At 44.2% G+C, this 24,580-nt stretch overlaps 1 protein-coding gene across 1 annotated transcript in view; it reads left to right on the top strand.

Annotated features, from left to right (window-relative positions):
• Positions 1-24,058, top strand: part of LOC116958578 (L-lactate dehydrogenase B chain-like) — a 30,590-nt gene extending 6,532 nt beyond the window's left edge. Inside the window, exons 3-8 of the mRNA XM_032981294.2 lie at positions 74-191; positions 2,593-2,766; positions 4,975-5,148; positions 7,537-7,654; positions 8,797-8,920; positions 21,514-24,058. Coding sequence (XP_032837185.2) covers positions 74-191; positions 2,593-2,766; positions 4,975-5,148; positions 7,537-7,654; positions 8,797-8,920; positions 21,514-21,678 — 873 coding nt within the window. The 3' untranslated portion in view covers positions 21,679-24,058. The remainder of the gene's footprint in view (positions 1-73; positions 192-2,592; positions 2,767-4,974; positions 5,149-7,536; positions 7,655-8,796; positions 8,921-21,513) is intronic.
• Positions 24,059-24,580: the final 522 nt, after the last annotated feature.

Here is a 24,580-nt window from a genome sequence, read left to right as displayed (position 1 = left end):
CAGGTGCTGTCCTTCATGAACGTTGCCCCCACACAGTTTGTTGTTCTCTACGTGTGCATGGAATCCCACTCAGAACAACGCGGACGAGGTAGCCCTTGTGGACGTGATGGAAGACAAGCTGCGTGGGGAAGCCATGGACCTGCAGCACGGCTCACTGTTCCTCAAGACAGCCAAGATTGTGGCCGACACCGGTATGGCACGAAATAGATAGCAGCCAAAATAGCATCGACAATTCTGCAACACTGCTCCGGGAATTATTTCGGTATACATCATTCACCCTATGAACTAAAACTTTCAACAATGTTTTTTTATGTTACCAGTTAAGGCCCATTAAGCTATGTAGCTCTTTTTCAGAAGTGACCTGGCCATCACAAATGATAGCCCAACGAAGTGGCTTATCATTATCGTGTAGAAATGTCTAGAAGTAGCCGAATGCTCTAAATCCCTGATGTTTATTATAAATGTGGAGGGGAAAACTGAAGGATCCGGAGAAAAATCCATATGATCACAGGGAGAGGAATACGCAAATTCCAAATTTACGGCAGGCGCCAGGGTCTGGATCGAACCCAAGACCTTCTGTATACCTAGTGAAACAGTCAACATTTCTGAGCCACCACAGCGCCCAACTGTGTTTTTTATATAAACCTGTTCACAGTATTACAAGGATATAGGGTAAAATAAAATCGGTTTATGATGCATAGACAAAACCTTGTAGTCTAGTAGTAGTTCCTTGTACTGATAATCCCTATTCCAACTCAGCCTAGTAGCGTACTGGACAATCTCTGGTGATAAATTAAGCCATGATTATCATCATCAAGCAGTATTATTTTGCTAAAAAAAAATTCTGTGGACAGAGGTTCTGGGTTTGCAAATCAAATGCAATTGGAAACAGAAATCTAATGTACATTTTTTTGTGGAGGCTGGTTTCATGATTAGCTGTTCCTTACTGGTCGAAGGTCTGGCGACTCAATACCCACATGACCACAATCATGTTCACCACCATTATGCATAGGTGAAATATAAATATATGCTGAAAATGTGTTATTCCCTAATTTATCCATGGTTTTGTTTTTAATCAGAGCTGCCAACCTATCCCTGATCACTCTGGATAATCGAGAGATGTTGTCTCCCTCGCCTGGTATGCAGGGGGTCGGGGGTCGGATCCCGACCCTTACACTGCCTGCTGTATATTTGGAGTTTGCGTGTCTCTCTCTCCCCGTGGTCACGTGGACGTTTTTCTCCGGTTCCACCAGTTTTTTCCTCCACATTTAGAAACATGCATTGAGATTATTTAGATTTACCTGGCGCCATAAATTTCCACGTGATGATAAGCAACTTTGTTGAGCTATCATTTGTGGCCATGTCGCTTCGGAAAAATAAGTGCGTACCTCAGTTGGCCTTTCCTGGTAAGATAAAAATATGTTTAGTTTAATTGGCATTTTTAAAGTGATTTGTTAACCTTTCCTATACTTTGCTACTGCTATCGTGTTTTTGTATTGTTCTGACCCACCCCTACTGGACATCTGTGAAAAAGAGCTTTGTAGCTCATCGGATTCCTCCAGTATAAATACATATTTTTATTCTGACTGTACCTATAAATGCATACACAGCATGTATATCAGGTATAGTCTCGGAACCTTAGAACTACGACTGCTTAGACACATAATTACACGTAAAATAAGTGGCTACTGATGTCTCTACAGGCAGTGTGGTACACGAGTGTGATTGGCTACTGATGTCTCTACAGGCAGTGTGGCATACCAATGTGATTGGCTACTGATGTCTCTACAGGCAGTGTGGTACACTAATTGTATTGGTTACTGATGTCTCTACAGGCAGTGTGGTACACCAATGTGATTGGCGACTGACGTCTCTACAGGCAGTGTGGTACACCAATGTTATTGGCTACTCATGTCTCAACAGGCAGTGTGGTACACCAATGTGATTGGCTACTGATGTCTCTACAAGCAGTGTGGTACACCAATTGTGATTGGTTACTAATTGTCTTAATAGCAAGTGGTGAGAGACCAATATGATCGGTTGACTGATGCCTCTATTGGAAGAGACAACTGCTGGGATTCCCAGTCCAGGATCTCAGCAATGTCAGCCCAGATGATCAGACGCCTCTGAGCCACGCAGCCACCTCTGCTGCATTGGAACATGAACACCGCGTGAAAAATAAGAATAGGTATTACCCTTTTTGGCAATAAAACGGGAGTTGTGTTAAAATGTCCCAGCACTAAATAGATACCTTTTACAAGGAATAAAGTCTGCATTAACCACACGTACTTGTGGTGAACATGCAAACAAACATGCTCCGATAATAATATATGCATTGTCTTTGAAATTGATTATCCTACACCAGAGACAGCCTTCTTTATGGCCTTGTCTCAACACTTGCGTCAGGCCAGACAACGCCAAAGTCGAACAGTACAAATAAAATCCATGTATCAGAGCATTTATAGCTAGGGTTGAGCGGTTATATCTTTGGGATATCTTTTTGCCAGTTTCAAAAGTATGGAAAATGAGAACAGGTTTTTAACCCTTCCCTGGCACCGACGCGTGCACATGTCAACGACTCTGTGCTTGTAGACTACGCGGTGACAGCCGGCTCCAAGCTCTGCGTGGTGACGGCCGGCGTGCGACAGAAGGAGGGGGAGAGTCGCCTTGCCCTGGTGGAGAGAAACGTTGCTGTCTTCCGGAAGATTATCCCCAACTTGGCCAAGTACAGCCCTGACGCTGTGCTGCTCATCGTGTCAAACCCAGGTCTGACCGGCACCATAGATTCTCACTCCCCAACGCGAGAGTCGTCGTCATTGTAATCATCAACAACTAATCAATCAATCGATCGGTCGATGTTTCATTTCAAAATAGTGTTATATACACATTGTTACACCATGTAAGCTTTCACGATAATTTTTTCATGGTAAAAGTAACCTTTTGGGTTTGTCTTCTTTGGTTCTTTCGGTAAAGTCACGTAGAATGTTATTTTATTTTATCAATTTATCAATTTATTATTTTATTCTCATTCTACGTGACTTTACCGAAAGAACCAAAGAAGATGAATCATTGCAGTCACGAAAGCTTTAAATCGAAACTTTTGGGTTTGATCACGTAAATATAAATTCCAGCACAATTTGCCAGATGAGGCCGAGTTGTAATTACCGGAGAAACGTCATGGTACTCGGATTTTAAATGTTCTAGTGGATTTACTCTCCAACACACAACCAGTTAGTGCTTAACTATTAACTAATTGGCACGTCTTGTTCACGTGACAAACCTTACTGATTGGCTGTGTTGGGTGGTGGTGGCAGGTTTAACGAAGCATACAGTGAGGGAAAAAAATATTTGATCCCCTGCTGATTTTGTACGTTTGCCCACTGACAAAGAAATTATCAGTCTATAATTTTAATAGTAGGTTTATTTGAACAGTGAGAGACAGAATAACAACAACAAAATCCAGAAAAACGCATGTCAAATGTTATAAATTGATTTTCATTTTAATGAGGGAAATAAGTATTTGACCCCTCTGCAAAACATGACTTAGTACTTGATGGCAAAACCCTTGTTGGCAATCACAGAGGTCAGACGTTTCTTGTAGTTGGCCACCAGGTTTGCACACATCTCAGGAGGGATTTTGTCCCACTCCTCTTTGCAGATCTTCTCCAAGTCATTAAGGTTTCGAGGCTGGCAACTCGAACCTTTAGCTCCCTCCACAGATTTTTTTTATGGGATTAAGGTCTGGAGACTGGCTAGGCCACTCCAGGACCTTCATGTGCTTCTTCTTAAGCCACTCCTTTGTTGCCTTGGCCGTGTGTTTTGGGTCATTGGCATGCTGGAATACCCATCCACGACCCATTTTCAATGCCCTGGCTGAGGGAAGGAGGTTGTCACCCAAGATTTGACGGTACATGGCCCCGTCCATCGTCCCTTTGATGCAGTGAAGTTGTCCTGTCCCCTTAGCAGAAAAACACCCCCAAAGCATAATGTTTCCACCTCCATGTTTGACGGTGGGGATGGTGTTCTTGGGGCAGTATAGGCAGTATTCCTCCTCCTCCAAACACAGCGAGTTGAGTTGATGCCAAAGAGCTCCATTTTGTCTCATCTGACCACAACACTTTCACCCAGTTCTCCTCTGAATCATTCAGATGTTCATTGGCAAACTTCAGACGGGCATGTATATGTGCTTTCTTGAGCAGGGGGACCTTGCGGGCGCTGCAGGATTTCAGTCCTTCATGGCGTAGTGTGTTACCAATTGTTTTCTTGGTGAATATGGTCCCAGCTGCCTTGAGATCATTGACAAGATCCTCCCGTGTAGTTCTGGGCTGATTCCTCACCGTTCTCATGATCATTGCAACTCCACGAGGTGAGATCTTGCATCGAGCCCCAGGCCGAGGGAGATTGACAGTTCTTTTGCGTTTCTTCCATTTGCGAACAATCGCACCAACTGTTGTCACCTTCTCACCAAGCTGCTTAATAATTGTCTTGTAGCCCATTCCAGCCTTGTGTAGGTCTACAATCTTGTCCGTGACATCCTTGGAGAGCTCTTTGGTCTTTTCCATCGGTGGAGAGTTTGTAATCTGATTGATTGATTGCTTCTGTGGACAGGTGTCTTTTATACAGGTAACAAGCTGAGATTAGGAGCACTCCCTTTAAGAGTGTGCTTCTAATATCAGCTCGTTACCTGTATAAAAGACACCTGGGAGCCAGAAATCTTTCTGATTGAGAGGGGGTCAAATACTTATTTCCCTCATTAAAATGCAAATCAATTTTATAACATTTTTGACATGCATTTTTTATTTTTGTTGTTGTTATTCTGTCTCTCACTGTTCAAATAAACCTACCATTAAAATTATAAACTGATAATTTTGTCAGTGGGCAAACGTACAAAATCAGCAGGGGATCAAATACTTTTTTCCCTCACTGTATATTTACACGGTCTAACCTTTTGCGAATGTTGGTCTTGGCGTGCAGTGGACATTCTGACATTCGTGGCTTGGAAGCTGAGCGGATTCCCCGTGCATCGCGTCATCGGCAGCGGCACCAACCTGGACTCAGCGCGTCTGCGATTCCTCATGGGCGAGAGGCTGGGAATCAGCCCTTCCAGCATTCACGGATATATCATTGGGGAGCACGGGGACTCCAGCGGTAGTAATCAACGTCACACCATCGGCTAATCGCCTGTCATGGGGGAGGGATGCGTTCTGCTTGGTCAATTGTCCAAATAACTAAAGCTGACGTCCACAAAAGGTTCCAGTCGCTGGTCAGACTGGGAACTTAGACTTGGTCGGATTGTCGGCTGATGGCATCTCTGACTCTTCTCTCTCTCCAGCCGCTTGCAGGCATTCACAGTCACGTCGAAGTCCATTTCACGATCAGAATTGAGTGTTTAACAAGCACAACTGGAGTGAGCATCTACATCATTAGACCTTCCACGGGTTTTTATCAGAGATTTGTTCACGAGGCAATTCAGATCTGCAAACAGACACAATTTAAACTGAGAAGATAGTTTCAAATTAAGCAACCATTGGAAAGATGTTCTAAATCGAACCAAACATTAAACTAATTTTCAATGGTACAGTATATTTTTTCAAGTAGTGGTACCCCAAACTTTCGCAGCTCTTAAGGATTCCCTTTTCACAGCATCAATGGGTAAGCTCCCCCCCCCCCGCGCCAACCGGCATGTGCACCCGCATGTATACCGCCTCTGCACCGTTCGTCATGCTAAGTCGGCCAATCATATTCTAATTTATATGCTAATTCCTTTGTCAAGGCACCTTGTTTCCTCGCACACAGCTTTAAGGTCGCGGTCTGAGCGTGGCTGTGTTTCACTCCAGCGCTGTCCTCGAGATAGCCTGGTCCCTTCACCTGATAAAGGCCGCTTGTGTTGTGGCCGAAACGTCGTGATTTTTGTTGTTTTATTTTTTACCTACGTGACATTACCGAATAGAACCAAAGAGTATCATTAGACCTCCTTTGCCAGTACCACAATGTAATAATAGGGTTTTTCCCCTTTTTTCTGGCAACAAAGCTGAAACCTTTTTACAAGGATTCATGTCTGCATTAACCACAATACCTGCAGTCAAAATGCAAAAAAAAACATACTATGATAATATATGCATTGTCCTTTCTTTAAAGAAAGCCGTCCCTTGGTGTGGACCAATCAGTTTCAAGGACAATGCATATATTATCATAGTATGTTTTCTTTAAAGAAAGACGTCCCTTGGTGTGGACCAATCAGTTTCAAGAACAATGCATATATTATCATAGTATGTTTTTTTTTGCATTTTGACTGCAGATATTGTGGTTAATGCAGACATGAATCCTTGTAAAAAGGTTTCAGTTTTGTTGCCAGAAAAAAGGGGAAAACCCCTATTATAAGCACGACCGGGTTTGTATGCCTCCCTCCATTGGAGGGCCACAGTGGCTAGGATATGTTAACTACCTCGCCTGGTATGCAGGAGGAGCCTGGGTTCGATCCTGACCATGATGCTTGTTGTATATTTGGATATTGCCTGTCTCTCTCCCCATGGTCGCGTGGATTTTTCTCCAGGTCCTCCGTTTTTTCCCTCATTTAGACTCAACATCATTCGTTCAGAGTGTTTGGGTGCTATACTATTTCCACCTAATGACCGGCCACTTCATTGGGCTATCATTTGTGATGGCCAGGTCACTTCTATAAAAGAGCTATGTAGCTTGCCTGGTGAAACATATAAAAATTGTTTAGTTTAGACACTTTAACATGTAGGCTTTCAAGATCTATATTCTCCATAATAGAGGTTTTTGGATTTGATCACGTTAATATAAATGTATCGCTAAACCCGCAACAACCCCATAGAGCCAATCAGTAAGGTTTGTCATATCAACAAAATGTGCCAATTCGTTACTAGTTCACCATTAACCGGTGTGTTGGAGAGTAAACCCACTAAAGCATTTACAATTTGTGTACCGTGACGTTTCGCCGGCTTTTTCAACTCAGCATCATCAGGCGACAGCCAGAATTGTGGAAAATTCCTCCTCCTGTTTCAGTCTCAAAGAAAGGTGGGGGTAAATGTGATGTCGTCACTTGTGAGACAATAAAAAAACTAATTATTTTAAATTTTTTACCAGGTAAGGCTTACTTGAGCTATGTAGCTTTTTTTTCAGAAGCGACCTGGATATCCCAAATTATAGCTCAACGGAGTAGCTTGTCATGTGGACATTTATTGCAGCAGCCAAATACGCTTCATGCATAATATTGATTCTCAATGTGGAGGGAAAAACCAGAGGACCCGTAGACAAAATGCACACGACCACAGGGAGAGAGGCATGCAAACTCCAAATATGCAGCAGGTGTCAGTGTTAGAATCATACCCATGACCTCCTGTATACCAGGCGAGGGAGTTAACATCCCTCCACCGTGGCATCCTGCGACTACCAGAGGGGGTGCGGGGGGGTTAATGTATTCCTATAAATAAATATATAATATAAATTTAACTATTATATAATTTAGAGTTTGCTATGCCCATACGCTCTCTCCTGCATCCCCTCCCCCAGTGGCAGTGTGGAGTGCAGCCAATGTGGCCGGAGTGAAGCTGCAGCAGGCGTTGGAGTCAGAGCAGCGCGGAGCGGAGGGGGGGATCTGGACAAGCATTCACAAAGAGGTCATCGAGAGGTGTGTGCAGGCATTACGATGGAGCGCCACAGTGGCTATGAGATGATAACTACCTCGCCGAGTACACAGGAGGTCATGGAGTTCGATCCCGACCCTGACGCCTACTGTATATTTGGAGTCTGCGTCTCTTTGCCTGTGGTCGCGTGGATTTTTCTCCGGATTCCTATAGTTTTTCCCCCACATTTAGAATCATCATCACGCAAGTTCCACTTGATAAGCCACTTTGCTGAGCTAATAGCCAGGTTGCTTCTGAAAAAAAGATACGTAGCTCAGTGGAGCCTTACCTGGTGAAATAAAACATAGTTAAATAGTGGCAATGCCTTTCGTCAGAGTCAGAATCAGAATATTTAGTTTATACTGCAGGAGGAGGAATCCGATGCAAGCTATGATGCTCTTTTCTCAAATATAGTCAAGAGTGCCCATGGGGGTCAGAAAGTTACAACAACAAACACAAAAACCGACAGTAGTGCAGAGTTTCGGAAAGATAAGAGCATAAGTACAGTAGACTCTTGATTATCCATGTACGGTTTTTCTGGTTTGCGGATTAACGGCGCATCTGATATTTTCACATAAATTAATAACTCATGGATTTTTTCCCTGAAGCCCAATGTAATAATCTCAAAACATTTGCACATTGTTATTCTTGGAAATTTGTATTACAAGTCACGTGCTTAAACCGAAAAAATATGTTGCTCTGGTTATTCTGAAATCCATGTGATCGCCTCTACAGTAGAGTAGTTGTACATCTTTACAACAGTGGGTGGAGTTTGATTGATCTTGATTGGCGTGGCTCTGCTGTCCAACTTGTGGGCCGAGTCTTCTGCTGGGCAGGAGCAGGAAAGTTTTATCACTGAACACTCACATCATCAATTGGCCGATCGTTAGTATTTGTTCATTAACAAAGTAAATTGTATTAACTTAAACATTATTTATACCTATGTTAATGATTTTTGGCATAGAGATCCAGAAAATATATTTTTTGGATTATCCGCAATTTTGAATTGTCAGCGGTCGTCCTCCCATCATTAGCGTGGGTAATCAAGAGTTTCCTGTATATTAGTCATTTTTGTTTGTACCACACGTTCATAAGTAGACTACGTGAGGTTGAAGTTTAAAGAAGAGTCTGTGCGTTTTTGTTGCAGTGCCTATGAAGTTATCCGTCTCAAGGGGTACACGTCCTGGGCTATCGGCCTGAGCGTGGCAAGCCTGACACACTGCATTCTCAAAAATCTCCGCACCGTCAACCCTGTCTCCACTCTGGTGCAGGTGTGTTGCTTCACGTTTGATCGTCATCATCATCACGACCTTCAGTTCTTCATCAATCCACTACTTGATGACGGCTTTCAAGTGCTCTAGGTCATGGGAGTTAACCATACTTCAACCATGCGACTAATGTTGGTGACCCTGGCCGGGAATCGAACTAGGGTCACCAGGTTCACGCTCTGGTTGTGAAAATCTTGTATTTTAGTGTTATATTACTAACAAGTAGACGTAACACGTTCATGTCTTCAAGTGAGTAGTTGAAGACTGGTAATGCTGTGTTGTAATAGTTGAAACAATGGAGGATTCTTAAAACTGCACCCACCATCTGTTTACCCAGCGGCATGAGTTTGGTGCTAAAGTCTATGGTGACAGTCTATGATCGGACAGGACGGATGTGGTGGGATGGAAGTGTGGGTACGCCCACTGCGATCAACATAGAGGCTATGTCTCATTAAACGAGTGTTCTTCCGTTTTGCTGTAACAAGCAATTTGAATTTGGACCCATATGTTCCTATAAACGAGCGAAATGTTCACTTAGAGAATGGAGACAGATTGATCGCTATATGGCGGCAGGGGTCGTACTATCAAGGTAGATTAGCCATAAGAAATTGATTCTTGCACATACGGTGATCGCATGGTGAGCATAATTACACATTGCAAATATATAAATTGCTTCATTATTCTATTGCTTAAAGACGATGGAAATTCAAGAGTTTCTTGTTTCGTTTATTGAGCCCATTACAAAACCAGCAGAAACAGGAGAGAATAGGCATATAAACGATAAAAAATAAATTAAACTAATTTGTATTTTTATACTCTTTGGTTCTATTGGGTAAAGTCACGTAGGTGAAAATAAAATAACAAACAAATTAACAAAAAATCACGACGTTTCGGCCACAACACAAGCGGCCTTCATCAGGTGAAGGGACGAGACTGTCTGGAAGACAGCGCTGGAGTGGAAGAAGCCACGCTCAGATCACGACCTTTAAGCTGTGTGAGAATAAAAACACCAAGCGCCTTGACAAAGCAATTAGCATATAATTTAGCATTGAAATGGCTCATTGAAATAGCTAAGTTAAAGTATACACATCCGCAGAGGTACCCCTTGACAAAGGAATTAGCATAGAATGTAGCATTGAAATAGCTGAGTGATTAGCTTGTAACTGGTCACAGAAATAGCTATGTTAAAGTTAGAGCATATACATTCACCGAGGCACCTAGTACTCATCAAACAGGAGAATTTAGCGAAACACAACCACGCTCAGACAGCGGACCTTTAAACTGTGTGCGAGCAAACAAGGTGTTCTGACAAAGAAATTAGCATAAAAAATAGCATTTGATTGGCGGATTTTCGGAAAGAGGTGGTGTACGTGCCGGTGGACTTGCCGTTTGGCGCGGGGGGGGGGGGGGGAAGGGGGGGAGGGGGGGTTTACCTATTGATGGTGTGAAAAGGGAACTTATAAGAGCTGCGAAAGTTTGGGGTACCACTACTTGAAAAATATACTGTACCATTGAAATTAGTTTAATGTTTAGTTCGATTTAGAACATTTTTCCAATGTTCTTTGGTTCTTTCGGTAAAGTCACGTAGAATGAGAATAAAATAATAAATTGATAAAATAAAATAACACAATAATATTCTCACGACGTTTCGGCCACAACACAAGCGGCCTTCATCAGGTGAAGGGACGAGACTGTCTGGTAGGACAGCACTGGAGTGAAAGAGCCACGTTCAGATCACGGCCTTTAAGCTGTGTGAGAGGAACAAAGCGCCTTGACAAAGGAATTAGCATATAATTTAGCATTGAAATGGCTGAATGATTAGCTTGTGACTGGTCACAGAAATAGTTATGTTAAAAGTTAAAGCATACACATCCGCAGAGGCACCCCTTGACAATGGAATTAGCATAGAATTTAGCATTGAAATAGCTAAGTTAAAGCATACACATCCGCAGAGGCACCCCTTGACAATGGAATTAGCATAGAATTTAGCATTGAACTAGCTGAGTGATTAGCTTGTAATTGCTCACAGAAATAGCTACGTTAAAGTCAGACCATACACATTCACCGAGGCACTTAGTACAAATCAAACAGGAGAATTTAGCATTGAAATAACTAGGCGAATTTAGCATTGAAATAACTGAGTGATTAGCTAGTGACTGGTCACAGAAATGACTACGTTGAAGTCAAGGCCTACACATCTGAGCTATTCACAGTACTATATAGTGAACCAATAAAAACTAAAATATAAATTACCTTCATGTTATCAATAAACTCTATATTCTCCAATCAGCTAAGCTACCAACAATAAGTCGTTATATATCACAATGCTATATGGCGAAAAAATGGGTGGATTCTTACCCTCAACTTCAGCACCACGGATAGCTACGGGCTCCGTTCAGACGGACGAGTTCGTCCATGGTCGGAACAGAGGAGGGGGAGAGAGACAGCTGCGAGGCCCTAGTATACTCCATGTTGTAAAACCATAACGCTAAGTTGCCACCCAGCAACATCAGCAATGACGAACGTTTTGAATTATCTCAATTAAAAAAGAGGGATGATATTGTCGTCCTCTCAGCCGACAAAGGCAATGCCACTGTCATCATGGACAAAACAGAATATAACAACAAAATTAAAGAACTACTCAACGATGGCAGCTATACAAAAATAAAAAAGAGATCCCACCAACAGCCTGGTCACCAAAACGAACAAAATCATCTCTGATTCAACAGCATTAATTGATGAGATCAAACAGTTCTCGTTGAAACCCTCTGCTGCCAGACCACCAAGATTATATGGCCTTCCAAAGATACACAAAGAAGATACACCCCTTCGTCCCATCGTCTCTACTATCAGCTCCCCCACCTACAAACTGGCACGTTTTCTCGCTGATATACTGCGACCTTTCACTGGAAAAACCACCTCTGCGGTACTAAATTCTACTCACCTGGTATCGACAATCAAAGGCATTTCCCTGTCCCCAAACGACCTGCTTGTCAGTTTTGATGTGGTGTCCTTGTTCACCAAAGTCCCGGTACCTGACACCATCGCTATCATTGAAGACCTGGTTCATCAAGGACTGCATACTGATGTACCCCCCCTGGTGAGACATTGCTTAACCAACACATACTTCACCTGGAATGGAACTTTCTACAAACAAACTGAGGGCACCCCAATGGGCTCCCCCCTATCTCCGGTTGTAGCCAACGTATTCATGGAAAAATCTGAAACTGACGCCATCCAGACTGCCACTCTACGCCTGACCTTATGGAAGAGGTACGTTGATGACACCTTTGTCATCTGGCCACATGGCCAGCCTGCTCTAGACCAATTCCGCGACCACATCAATTCCATACACCCAGCCATCAGATTTACCATGGAGGTCGAAAAAGATGGCAAACTACCCTTTTTGGATGTCTTAATTAAAAGGAAACATGATGGTTCAATGAGCCACTCTGTCTACAGGAAAGCTACCCATACAGATGCTTACTTGAAACCGGATTCCCACCACCATCCATCCCAGAAGAACTCCCTCATCAAGACTCTATACCATAGAGCCCAATGCATTTCCGACCAGGAACACATTACCAGTGAACTCAAGCACGTACACCAGGCTCTCAGGGCTAATGGCTACTCCGCCTACACAATCCGCAAAGCCATCACTCCAGTCATGAAGAAGGATCCTCTTGTGGAGCCACTCAAAACCATCACCTTACCCTACATTGCAGGGGTCACTAAAAAGAGCTCCAAAATCCTGAATAAACACAAGATCCAGGTCCGATTCAACACAGTACATAAAATCCGTGATTTAGTTCCATCTGTAAAAGATGCTGTTCCAGACATACAGTACCCGGGCATTTACAAACTAAAGTGCCTCTGTGGTAGTAGCTACATTGGAGAAACCAAAAGACATATCTCGGACCGCATCCGCGAACATAAAGCAGACTTGAAACACGGTAGGACGAACTCCTCTGCCGTGGCAGATCACTGTTATAATTCAGTGGGCTCACATGACATTGACTTCTCCAAGACGGAGGTTCTTTGCAAACCAACCGGCTACCATGAGAGATTCGTTCATGAGGCCATTCACATATACAAGCACAGAGACAATTTCAACCGAGAAGATGGATTCTGGCTTAGTAACCACTGGAAAGATGTTTTAAATCATTTCTGTTCTTAATTAATTGTATTTTTACGATGACCTTCAGACCGCAGCTCTTTCGCCAGCATTGCCTCTTAATACCTCTCACACCAAGGTTAATGGTATGGTTTTACAACATGGAGTATACTAGGGCCTCGCAGCTGTCTCTCTCCCCCTCCTCTGTTCCGACCATGGACGAACTCGTCCGTCTGAACGGAGCCCGCAGCTATCCGTGGTGCTGAAGTTGAGGGTAAGAATCCACCCATTTTTTCGCCATATAGCATTGTGATATATAACGAGTTATTGTTGGTAGCTTAGCTGATTGGAGAATATAGAGTTTATTGATAACATGAAGGTAATTTATATTTTAGTTTTTATTGGTTCACTATATAGTACTGTGAATAGCTCAGATGTGTAGGCCTTGACTTCAACGTAGTCATTTCTGTGACCAGTCACTAGCTAATCACTCAGTTATTTCAATGCTAAATTCGCCTAGTTATTTCAATGCTAAATTCTCCTGTTTGATTTGTACTAAGTGCCTCGGTGAATGTGTATGGTCTGACTTTAACGTAGCTATTTCTGTGAGCAGTTACAAGCTAATCACTCAGCTATTTCAATGCTAAATTCTATGCTAATTCCATTGTCAAGGGGTGCCTCTGCGGATGTGTATGCTTTAACTTAGCTATTTCAATGCTAAATTCTATGCTAATTCCATTGTCAAGGGGTGCCTCTGCGGATGTGTATGCTTTAACTTTTAACATAACTATTTCTGTGACCAGTCACAAGCTAATCATTCAGCCATTTCAATGCTAAATTATATGCTAATTCCTTTGTCAAGGCGCTTTGTTCCTCTCACACAGCTTAAAGGCCGTGATCTGAACGTGGCTCTTTCACTCCAGCGCTGTCCTACCAGACAGTCTCGTCCATTCACCTGATGAAGGCCGCTTGTGTTGTGGCCGAAACGTCGTGAGAATATTATTGTGTTATTTTATTTTATAAATGTATTATTTTATTCTCATTCTACGTGACTTTACCGAAAGAACCAAAGAAGATGAATCATTGCAGTCACGAAAGCTTTAAATCGAAATCTTTCCAATGGTTGCTTAATTTGAAACCATCCTCTCGGTTGAAATTGTGTCTGTGTTTGTAGATCTGAATTGCTTCATGAACAAATCTCTGATAAAAGCCCGTGGGTTTGCAAAGAACCTTGGTATCGGAGAAAATTATATCGTGATCCCCCACAGCGTTGTAACAGTAATCAGCCACGGCATAAGAATTCGTTTTGCCGTGTTTCAAATCTGATTTGTGCTCGCGAATTCGGTCAGAGACATGTCGCTTTGTCTCACCGATATAGCAATCACCGCAGGTACAACTCAATTTGTAAACCCTGGGGTACTGTAAATCAGGAATAACATCCTTCACGGATGGGATCAGATCACGAATTTTGTGTACTGTATTGAACCGGACCTGGATCTTGTGTTTGTTTAGAATTTTGGAAATCTTTTTAGTAACGCCTGCTATATATGGAAGTGTGATGGATTTGACTGGAGTATCAAGTGGTTGTTTCTGTATGGAGGGAGAGACAGCTTGGCGGATGGTACGGTCAGAGTAACCATTCCTTTTGAGGGCCAGGTGTACATGTTTTAATTCACTGGTCAGGTGGTGTTGGTCCGAAATGCAATGAGCCCTATGGTATAAAGTTTTGATGAGATAATTATTTTGGGCTGGGTGGTGGTGGGAATCAGGTTTCAAGTAGGAATCTGTGTGGGTGGGTTTCCTGTAGACAGAATGCCCCAATGAGCCATCAGGTCTCCTCTCAAACAGAACATCTTTACCCAATAGAACCAAAGAGTATGGATCCTAGCAGTCACGAAAGCTTTAAATCTAGAATTAATTTGTATTTTACCAGATAAGCTGCACTGAGCTATGTAGCTCATTTTTCAGAAGCGACCTGGCTATCAAAAAGAATGGCTCAATGAAGTGGCTTATCACGTGGAAATTTATGGCAGCCAAACATTCTAAACACGTGACATTGATTCTAATTGTGGAGGAAAAAACCGGAGGGCCCGGAGAAAAATCCATGCGATTACGAGGAGAGAGAGAGAGAGAGACACACACACCACAAACTCCAAATATACAGCAGGCGTCAGGGTCGGGATCGAACCCAGGATATTTCTATTTACCAGGCTTAGGTAATTTACATCTCCTAGCCACCGCAGTTGACGCTGGTGCATGAATAGCATACTCGTCGTGTGACGCTTTGTTCTATGGTTTGGACTTCGCCACAGTCGCAGTTTAGCCGATTCTTTGATGAACTTCCATTTGTGAAAAGGGTGCACGCACACCTCCCAATTATTTCCTTCGTGAGCGAAGTCTAGCGAGCACCATACTGTGTGGTCCTTCGGTTTTACAATTCCATCGATTAACGGTTTTTCGATGAACAATCAACATCCCATAGGGTCCCCCATTATTACTATTAACGATACATTTCCAATTAACGATATTTTTACGATATCACACGGATCCGCCAATTTCGGCAAATTGGAGCACTCCAAAAGTGCATGACTCGGTAGACCTCAGCCAATCAGTGACGCGCCCTTTTATGAGCGCTTTGAAAGCAATTGGCTTGTTTAAGCCATCGATTTTCTTAGCCTCAGGTAAGAATTAATATTAAATATTCTATTTATGCACTTTTTTACGGTCTATTTATTCCTTATTTATCCAGGTTTTTTTTCATTAATATTGATGCTTTAATATATTCTTATAATGTTTATTTTTTTTTTAAATGATTATGTTTAAATATTATAAACTACTCGCGGGAAGTACCCGATGTTTCCTGGGTCAAATGTATACTTCAAACCTACACTTAAAATCTAACAGCAGTTCATACTGACTTTGGTGGTACCTGCTATCACTACAGTAGTACATGCAGACTCTATAGCAGTATTGATCGACTCTATAGCACAAAGTACCCACCTGACAGAGTGGCATGGTGAGGCCTAGTCCCGTGCAGAGCCTCCGGCCGACGCCTAGATTGTCCAGCCGGTCGAGTTGGCACCTTGGCAGGCGCGGGCTGGGCTGCTACCCCTGACCACCCCACACCAGCAACGATGTCCAAGGACGCTCTGCAGTAATATCTACGGCCTATAGTGGTAGCATCTAGCGACTGTATAATAGTAATAACTGCACACATCGGGGTGGGGAGGACGTCACACAGTGAATAATAAACGTCAGCGTTTAGTGTATTTTTATAGCATTTTTTACGCAAAAGAAAATGCCCCCCTCACTCCCACTGAAGGTGTTCGACTTGGCATGGGCTGTCCCCCCCACCAAAGGCGCGTGAGTTGGTATGGTCGTGCTCGCGTCATAAATAAATAAAACGGAAGCGCACACAAATCGCACTAAATCGCTAATTTAACTAATTTTAAGTTGACGGGTGTGAAAAAGGAATAGCGCTTGCTCCCCGCGGGGCTTACAGCGTGGTACCAGGCTATTTTTTTTTCACGTTGGAGAGCCAAGCGCGTGACCACACACAAACCCACACACAAATTTTGACTTTTATATATAGATAGATGTTTTAGGGTGAAAAAGACCAACTTCCAATCATCTTGGAATAAATTTAAGTCCCTTTAAAACATGCATTCCTATATTCGATTAGTGATCATTTAGATTGACTATGGTTTTTTGTGGAACCAATTGATATCGTTAACCGAGAGGCCACTGTAATGTAAGACATCCACACAAAAGGTACTAAGCCATTGCATATTATGCATACATTATCAGCGGTTCCTGAAGCACTATACTGTGGCAGTCTTGTATTCAGTCATTGCCACAATAAAATTTGAACAAACGCGATTGACCAAGGGCAGAAACACCCACAGAGAAACAGACCACTCTAGACCGATTTCATCCCAACCAGTACTCATCAGCACTGAGTCCCCATTAACAAATACATTCATGTGTTTCATCTGTTTCAGCTAGCTCGTTTAAAATAACAAGTATCTGGTGACTTCAGGGGGAAGGGGGCGCCACATTTAAAAAAAAAACCCGGATAATCACTATAATCATTATTTAAAATAGCTTTTTTTGCACCTTCGTTCATTCGTTCGTTTTTCAGTCCACTTGTCCTAGTGAGGGTCGCTGCGGCAGCATGTTGAGTAGGGCTGTCCAGACCTCCCTTTCCCTGGCGACAGACTCAAGCTCTTCCTGGGGAATTCTCAGGCGTTCACAGGCCAGCTGAGCGACATAGTCTTGCCAGTGTGTCCTGGGCCGGCACTGGAGTCCTCGCCCAGTGGGATGTGCCTGGTAGAGTTCCAGGGGGAGTCTATCGGGGGGCATCCTTTATACCAGGTGCCTGAACCACCTCAACTGGCTCCTCTCAATCTGAAGGAGCAGTGGCTCAACTCGTAGGTCTCTCCAGGATTATCGAACTCCTCACCCGATTACCGAGAGTGAGCCCGGCAACCCTGCGGAGAAACCTCATTTTGGTCTCTTGTACCCGCAATCTTATCCTTTTGTCATTACCCAAAGCTCATGATCATGGGTGACGGTGGGAATTTAGATCGACCTGTAAATCGAGAGCTTTGTTCAAAAACTCAGCTCCCACTTCACTACCATGGAAAGGTAGTGCCTGCAACATTGTGGATGCTGCACTGATCCGCCGGCCGATCTCCCGCTCCCACTTACCATCACTCGTGAAAGAGACCCCGAGGTGCTTAAACTCCTCCACAAAGGGCAATTGTTCTTCCCTCACCTGGAAAGAACAATCCACCGTCTCCCGAGAGTGAACCATGACCTTAGATTTAGAGGTGCTGATCCTCATTCCACCCGCTTCATACTCGGCATCACACCGTTCAAGTGCCTGCTGGAGATCACAGACTTACAAGGCAACGAGGACAAAGTAATCTGCAAAAAGCAACCATGCCACCTCCATGCCCCTGTACTGGATGCTCTCCATACCTCGACTGTGCCTTGATATCCTGTCCATGAAAATCACAAACAGGAGTGGAGACAAACGCACCCTCGGCGGAGTCCAACACCCACAGTGAACGACTTTGATTTAACACAAAGAATTCAGACACAGCTCTCACTCTGGGAATAGAGGGACTGAAAAGCACACAAAAGTGGCACTGGTACATCATACTCCCGCAGCACCTCCCACAAGACATTGTGTGAGAAGCATACTCCCATGACCCCTCAAATATCTGTGAGAGGGAAAACAACTGGTCCATTGTTCCATGACCATGATGGATTTTACATTGTTCCGTCTGAATCTGAGGCTCGACCACCGGGCAGAGCCTCCTCTCCAGCACTCTGGCATAAGCTTTACCTGGGACGCTGAGGAGTGTGATTCCTCTGTAGTTGGAGCACACCCTCTTGTCCCCTTATAAAAAAAATGGGAACCACGACCCCAGTTTGCCAATCCAGAGGTTCTGTACCCATCTTCCATGCAACATTGAAGAGCCATGTTAACCATAACACTCCTACACTGTCCAGCACTTAAAAAAAACTCTGGGCGAATCTCGTCCACCCGACCAGCTTTGCTGTTATGAAGGCCCTTGACCGCCACAGCGACTTCAGCAGCCGGGATGGATCCGACTCCCCGAGCTGTTTCCAGGGCTGCGCCCTGAGAGGAGGGCATGTCTACTGGGTTGAGCAGCTCAAAGTGTTCCTTCCATCTCTCGACTATCTCCTTAGTTGAGCTCAATGTCACGCCACCCTTTCTGAAAACAGCCTGGGCCATGTCCCGTTGACCCCTCTTAAGGCATCAAATGGTTTGCTAGAACATCGTTGAGACTGCCTGGTAGTCCCTCTCCATGGTCTCTCCAAACTCTTCCCATGCTTGGGCTTTCACTTCAGTGACTGCTGCAGCTGCCACTCTCTTGGCAAGCCGATACCTCTCAATCGAGTCGGGAGACCCTTTTCCGAGCATAGCTCGGAATGCCTTCTTCTTCAGCTCGACAGGTTCCCTTACAACTGGTGTCCAACAGCGGGACCGAGGGTTGCCACCATGACAGGCACCAACTGCCTTCAGGCCACAGCTTTTTGCAGCTGCATCCACAATCGAAGTCCTGAACATCGTCTACTCGGGCTCAATATCCACGACCTCTGGTGGAGTGCAGGAGAAGTTTTCCCTGAGGTGTAAGTTGAAATCTTTCTGCACTGGGTCTTCTGCAAGACGTTCCCAGAAAACCCGCACTATTCGTCTGGGCCTTCCACGTCTATCTAGTCGGTGACCCAAGCGTTGGATCCAACTTACCACCAGGTGGTGATCAGTTGATAGCTCTGCCCCTCTCTTTAACCAAGCGTCAGGAACATATGGCCTTAAGTCCAATGATACAACTATAAGGTTAATCATTTACCTTCGTCCCAAGTTGGTCTGATACCAAGTACACTTATGAGCATCCTCATATTCAAACATGGGGTTTGTTATTGACATTTCGTGAGTAGCTCATAATTTACATGACATCTTACCGTTCGGGTTCAGATCAGGGGGGGCATTTCTTCCCCCAATCACGCCTCTCCAGGTATCTCCATCATTTCCCATGTGAGCTTTGAAGTCACCCAGTAAGACTATGGAGTTGGTAAGTGGCACTCTGTCGAGTACTGCACCCACTGTCTCCAAGAAGGCTGAATACTCTGAACTGCTGTTTCGTGCATAAGCACAGACAACAGTCAAGAGTTTTCCTTTCTGAGGCCCGAAGTCTTCTTGAGGCGACCCTCTCATCCACTGAGACAAACTCCAATTGAATAGCACCCAGCCGCGGTGGTTGTGAGTATCCCCACACCTGCCTGGGGCCTCCAACCAGGGGGTACTCCGGAATAGGAGAAAACTCCTGATCGAGAAGTTTGGTTCCAGTGCCAATGCTGTGTGTGGAGGTGAGACCGACTATATCTAGTCAGTACCTTTCCTTCTCATTCACCAGCTCTGGCTCCTTCCCTCCCAGTGATCTGACATTCCATGTCCCAATAGCGAGTGTCTTTCGCCAAAGTCCATTCCTTCTAAGATCATCCCTCTCCCTGGCATACTGGCATCACACCCGTGCCGCACCCTAGTCCTGCGGATGGGGGCGCCACAGAACGGCACCACATAGCCATTTCGGGCTGGGCCCGACCGGGTTACTTGGGTCACCCAGCCACCAGGCACTTGTTGGCGAACACCACGTGACATTACCGAAATAACCAAAAAGTAATTCCTGCAGTCATGAAAGCTCAAATTCAAGTTTAAACCACCTCTACAGTGAGGATTTAAGTTAGTTTTCTCTCTGTGTGTCTCTGTGTTGTCTCTCTCAGCTTGTGTGTCTGTCTTTGTGTCTCCGTGTCTGTCTTGTCTCTCTCTCTCAAATTTCACACTTAATTTCTAATTTAGCAATCTTTGGAAGAACGTAATAAACCAGGCTATGCGTAATTGTGTGTTGCACTGCATTACTTTCCTAAATTTTACTAAGATTGTTTTATAAAGTTTATTTTCTCTCTCTGTGTCTCTGTGTCGTCTCTCTAGTATTTCCTGTAGTCACGAAAGCTCCAAATTACTCATTGATATGCTAATTTATCTACCCCCGCCCCCTCTCTCTCTGCCCTCCTCTCTCTCTATTTAAGGCCTCGACACAGAGGCGTTGTTTCTCTGTGTGCCTATGTGTGTGTTTCTCTCTGTGTTGTCTCTCTCTGCTTATGTGTCTGTCTGTGTCTCCGTGTCTGTGTTTTGTCTCTCTCTCAAATTTAGCACTCTTTGGAAGAACGTAATCAACCAGGTAGGGTGGTGACTGTTCTGTTAGCCGACTCTCTGTATTGTTTTGCATTATATTTCTAAGTTTACTAGGTTTTTTTCCTCATTCATTCGTACCTGATGATGATTGCTTGTGTTGCAAACGAAACGTCGTATTCTATTATTTAATTTATTTTCTTTCTACATGACTCTACCGAAATAACCAAAAAGTCTATTACTTATTCATATTCTGTGTATTACTTGATCATGCACTATTAATATTGGTCGCAAAAGCCTATGTGTTAAATTGATGCATGTATAAAGTCTACCCACAGTCCCTGGTTCCTTCCGAAATCAAGTCAGATTGAAATTTTCACTTCCACTATGCCATTTTGGGTCATTCTGACATTTCCACCCCTGGCTATGTGTGTGTAAGTGTAGTGTAGCGGTTAGCGCATTGCGCTACGAACTCGGAGGACCCAATTTTGATTCTGGCACGGTCACCAACACCAGTATCGATTAATGATCTAAACCAGTCCTGGGTAGACTCAGCCTCAAATGAATACCTGGTGCGGTGTGTCAACATCGCCCCTGGGGAGACAAAGGCGGCCAGACGTGGTGCTGGTCACCCACCTCCTCATGTGCCATTCTGGCCATCGTAATTGCTGCTACTCGCTAACAGTACTTGCCAAAAACATTCTGTTAAGGCTATACGGGGGGTGGGTGGGATTGGGTCTTTGTCTCTGTGTACAGGGCAAGCATGGCATCACGGAAGAGGTGTTCCTCTCCCTGCCATGTGTGCTGGGCTCCACGGGCGTCTGTGGGATCCTGAACCAGCCGCTCACACCACCCGAGATGGCCCAGCTGTGCGCCAGCGCCCGGGCTCTGTGGGAGGTGCAGAGTAAGCTGGAGATGTGAGCCTCAACGCCACGCGCCTCGTAGACTTTGGGGGGAGACAGCGGAGTGGGGCGAGAGAGCAGAGTCCGGTGAGAGAGCGGAGTGGGGCGAGACAGCGGAGTGGGGCGAGAGAGCAGTCTTTTCCCATACCTGAGAGGACCTTCAACGAGCTCTGATTGAGGCAACCCTTGCAAGTGATAAGTTACCCCAAGCAAGCTTCGATTGAAACATCGTCTTCATGAGGGAAAATAGGAATAGGCTGCTGTAACCCTTTCTGGCAATAATACAGGTGGTAAGATACTCAAACACCAAAATAGACACACCTACTGCAAGGCATCAAGTCTGCATTAACCACACATCATCTCGCTTGTGATAAAGCATGCAAACAAAAGTACTTCACTAATAATGTTTGCGTTGTCCTTGAAACAAATTGGCCTACACCAGAGAAGCATCTGTTAAGGCCTTGTCTCACCACCAGTGTTAGACCAGAGAACAATAGGGTACCTTAGATATCTTAAATGCCCATTGCAGGACATCTATGGGTGTGACATAGTTGCCAGTAACATGATGAATAAATACAAATATTATTTTCCCTTTATGATAATAAAACAACTGTTAAGATATTCAAAACGGGTCCCATAGATATGATTGCTCAACCAGAGCTTATTAATGCTTTGATGTTTGCATTGCTTTTGTGCTATTCGCGTTTAAGCGTTGTTCTCTGGTCTAACACTGCTTAAACATCACATAGATACCGATTTGAAAATCTTAACCCCTTGTTTTATTGCCAGAAATGGTCAAGCCTATTCTTATTTTTTTCATCCATTTGTAATGAGAGAGCGCCATCTCCTGCATTATGGTGGGGATTACATACACCACGTATTATCGATAGCAGGGAGTCTATCGGGGGGAAAGGTGAATGGGCGGAACTAGCAGGGAATCCTCGGGAACGTTCTCGAAGGTTCCAAGAGGGGCGTGGCCAGAGGCGGGGCTTAGTCTCCGAGTAGGGGATATAAGCAGGGGGTATAGCAACGTGCGTGGTCGGTGTTTGAAGATCGAAGAGGAGCTCCCCGCCGCTGCTGCCCCGCCATTTCCACCTGCCACGTGGCAGTTCGACTTCCAGCCGCTCAGCCGCTCCATAGCACGCCGCCAGCCAGCAGCGCGTTAGCAGGCGGGGTGAGCGCCATGTGGCTCGGGGCAGCGCAGCCACGAGAGCGGGTCGACATCTGCGGAGAGAGAGAGAGGTGGCTGTACCGAAGATTTAATAAATACCTTGAAGTTACGTACCATGTCGGAGCCGCTAATTACACATTTGTAGGGCCACGTTGAAAAATAATCCTAATATCTCGCCACGGTGCATGAGCGCGTGGGTTCAATCCTGACTCTAACGCCTGCTGTATATTTGAAGTTTGCGTGTCTCTCTTTGCATGGTCGTGTGGATTTTTCTCCGGGCCCTCCGGTTTTTCCCTTCACATTTAGAATCAACATGTGTTTATCGTTTTTGGCTGCTATAAATTTCCACATAAGGCACTTCGTAGAGCTATCATTTGTGATAGCCAGGTCGCTTAGGAAAAATATCTAAATAGCTCAGTGGGCATTACCTGGTAAAATAAAAAAAATGGTTAAGTTTTTTGTGAATAAATGAATAAAAAGATCTTCATCCTATAACCATTGTATACAGGGCCGGATTAAGGTTTTCTAGGCCTCTGGACTTGAGGTACTGTGAGGCCCCCAGTAATATTTTCAAAAGGAAAACAAAGTTAAAGAAAAATGAAATGTATTTTTACAAGGCTAACAAGAAATAAAATTCAGCATTCACAAGTGAAACAAACTTTCACCTAATCTCTGGAGGCCATGCGGAGGCCCCTGGGCTGCAGCCCCTAAAGCCCATGCCTTAATCCGGCCCTGACTGTATGGAATTGTTATGTTGAAAGTATTTGTGGCCAATCACAGCAAGCCACGAGCATCACGTGATCAGACACGCCCTCCATTCACAACACTGTGTGTGACCACAGCCAATACACTTTGGAGATGCATTTCACATTGGAAGCAACGACCGAATGTTTGTGAACAGACAGGATTTTAAACCCTGTACATGAATATTGATCAGAAAAATGGGACATTGACAAACGATAATGGAACAAAAATAAATGAAAATTACATGAAGCATGAAGACACGCATGCTTAACTAAACTATTTTAATTTGACCAGGTAAGGCCCACTGAGCTCTGTAGCTTTGTTCATACGCAATGATAGCTCAACGGAGTGGCTTATGTGGAAATATATAGCAGCAGCTGTGACCCGTGCCCACTATGCTTCGATCTTTCCTGACCGTGACCATTATCAAGGACACGTGGGTGGGTGGTCATCAATAAATGACGAAATACAAGTTTTGGTAACACTCCTGTGTTGTTTGCATTTAACACTCCTGTGTTGTTTGCCTTGGTTTCACTGTGATCCTCTTTTCCGTCAGTTGCGACACGAACTTGCTCTCACTTCCTACACTGGCCACATGCACACAGAAGGACTTTTCGAGGGGGTGACACGGCTCCAAAACGACGTGTTTATTTGTAACGGCTCACAGCACACAGGTGTAGAGAGCGACTTCCGAGACACAACGTGTCTTACACTTTAGGCACAATCACTGGGCGACATACAGTGAGGGAAAAAGTATTGATCCCCTGCTGATTTTGTACGTTTGACCACTGACAAAGAAATGATCAGTCTAGAATTGTAATGGTAGGTTTATTTGAACAGTGAGAGACAATAACAACAACAAAATCCAGAAAAACGCATGTGAAAAATGTTAGAAATTGATTTACATTTTAATGAGGGAAATAAATATTTGACACCCTCTCAATCAGAAAGATTTCTGACTCCCAGGTGTGTTTTATACAGGTAGCGAGCTGAGATTAGGAGCACA

This window comes from Petromyzon marinus, chromosome 80, assembly GCF_048934315.1.
Source record: "Petromyzon marinus isolate PM22_M1 ecotype Great Lakes invasive population chromosome 80, UKy_Petmar_22M1.pri1.0, whole genome shotgun sequence".
Classification (NCBI taxonomy): Eukaryota; Metazoa; Chordata; class Hyperoartia; order Petromyzontiformes; family Petromyzontidae; genus Petromyzon; species Petromyzon marinus.
The sequence above is the reverse complement of the archived record's forward strand: the minus strand, read 5'-3'. Positions and strand labels throughout refer to the sequence as shown.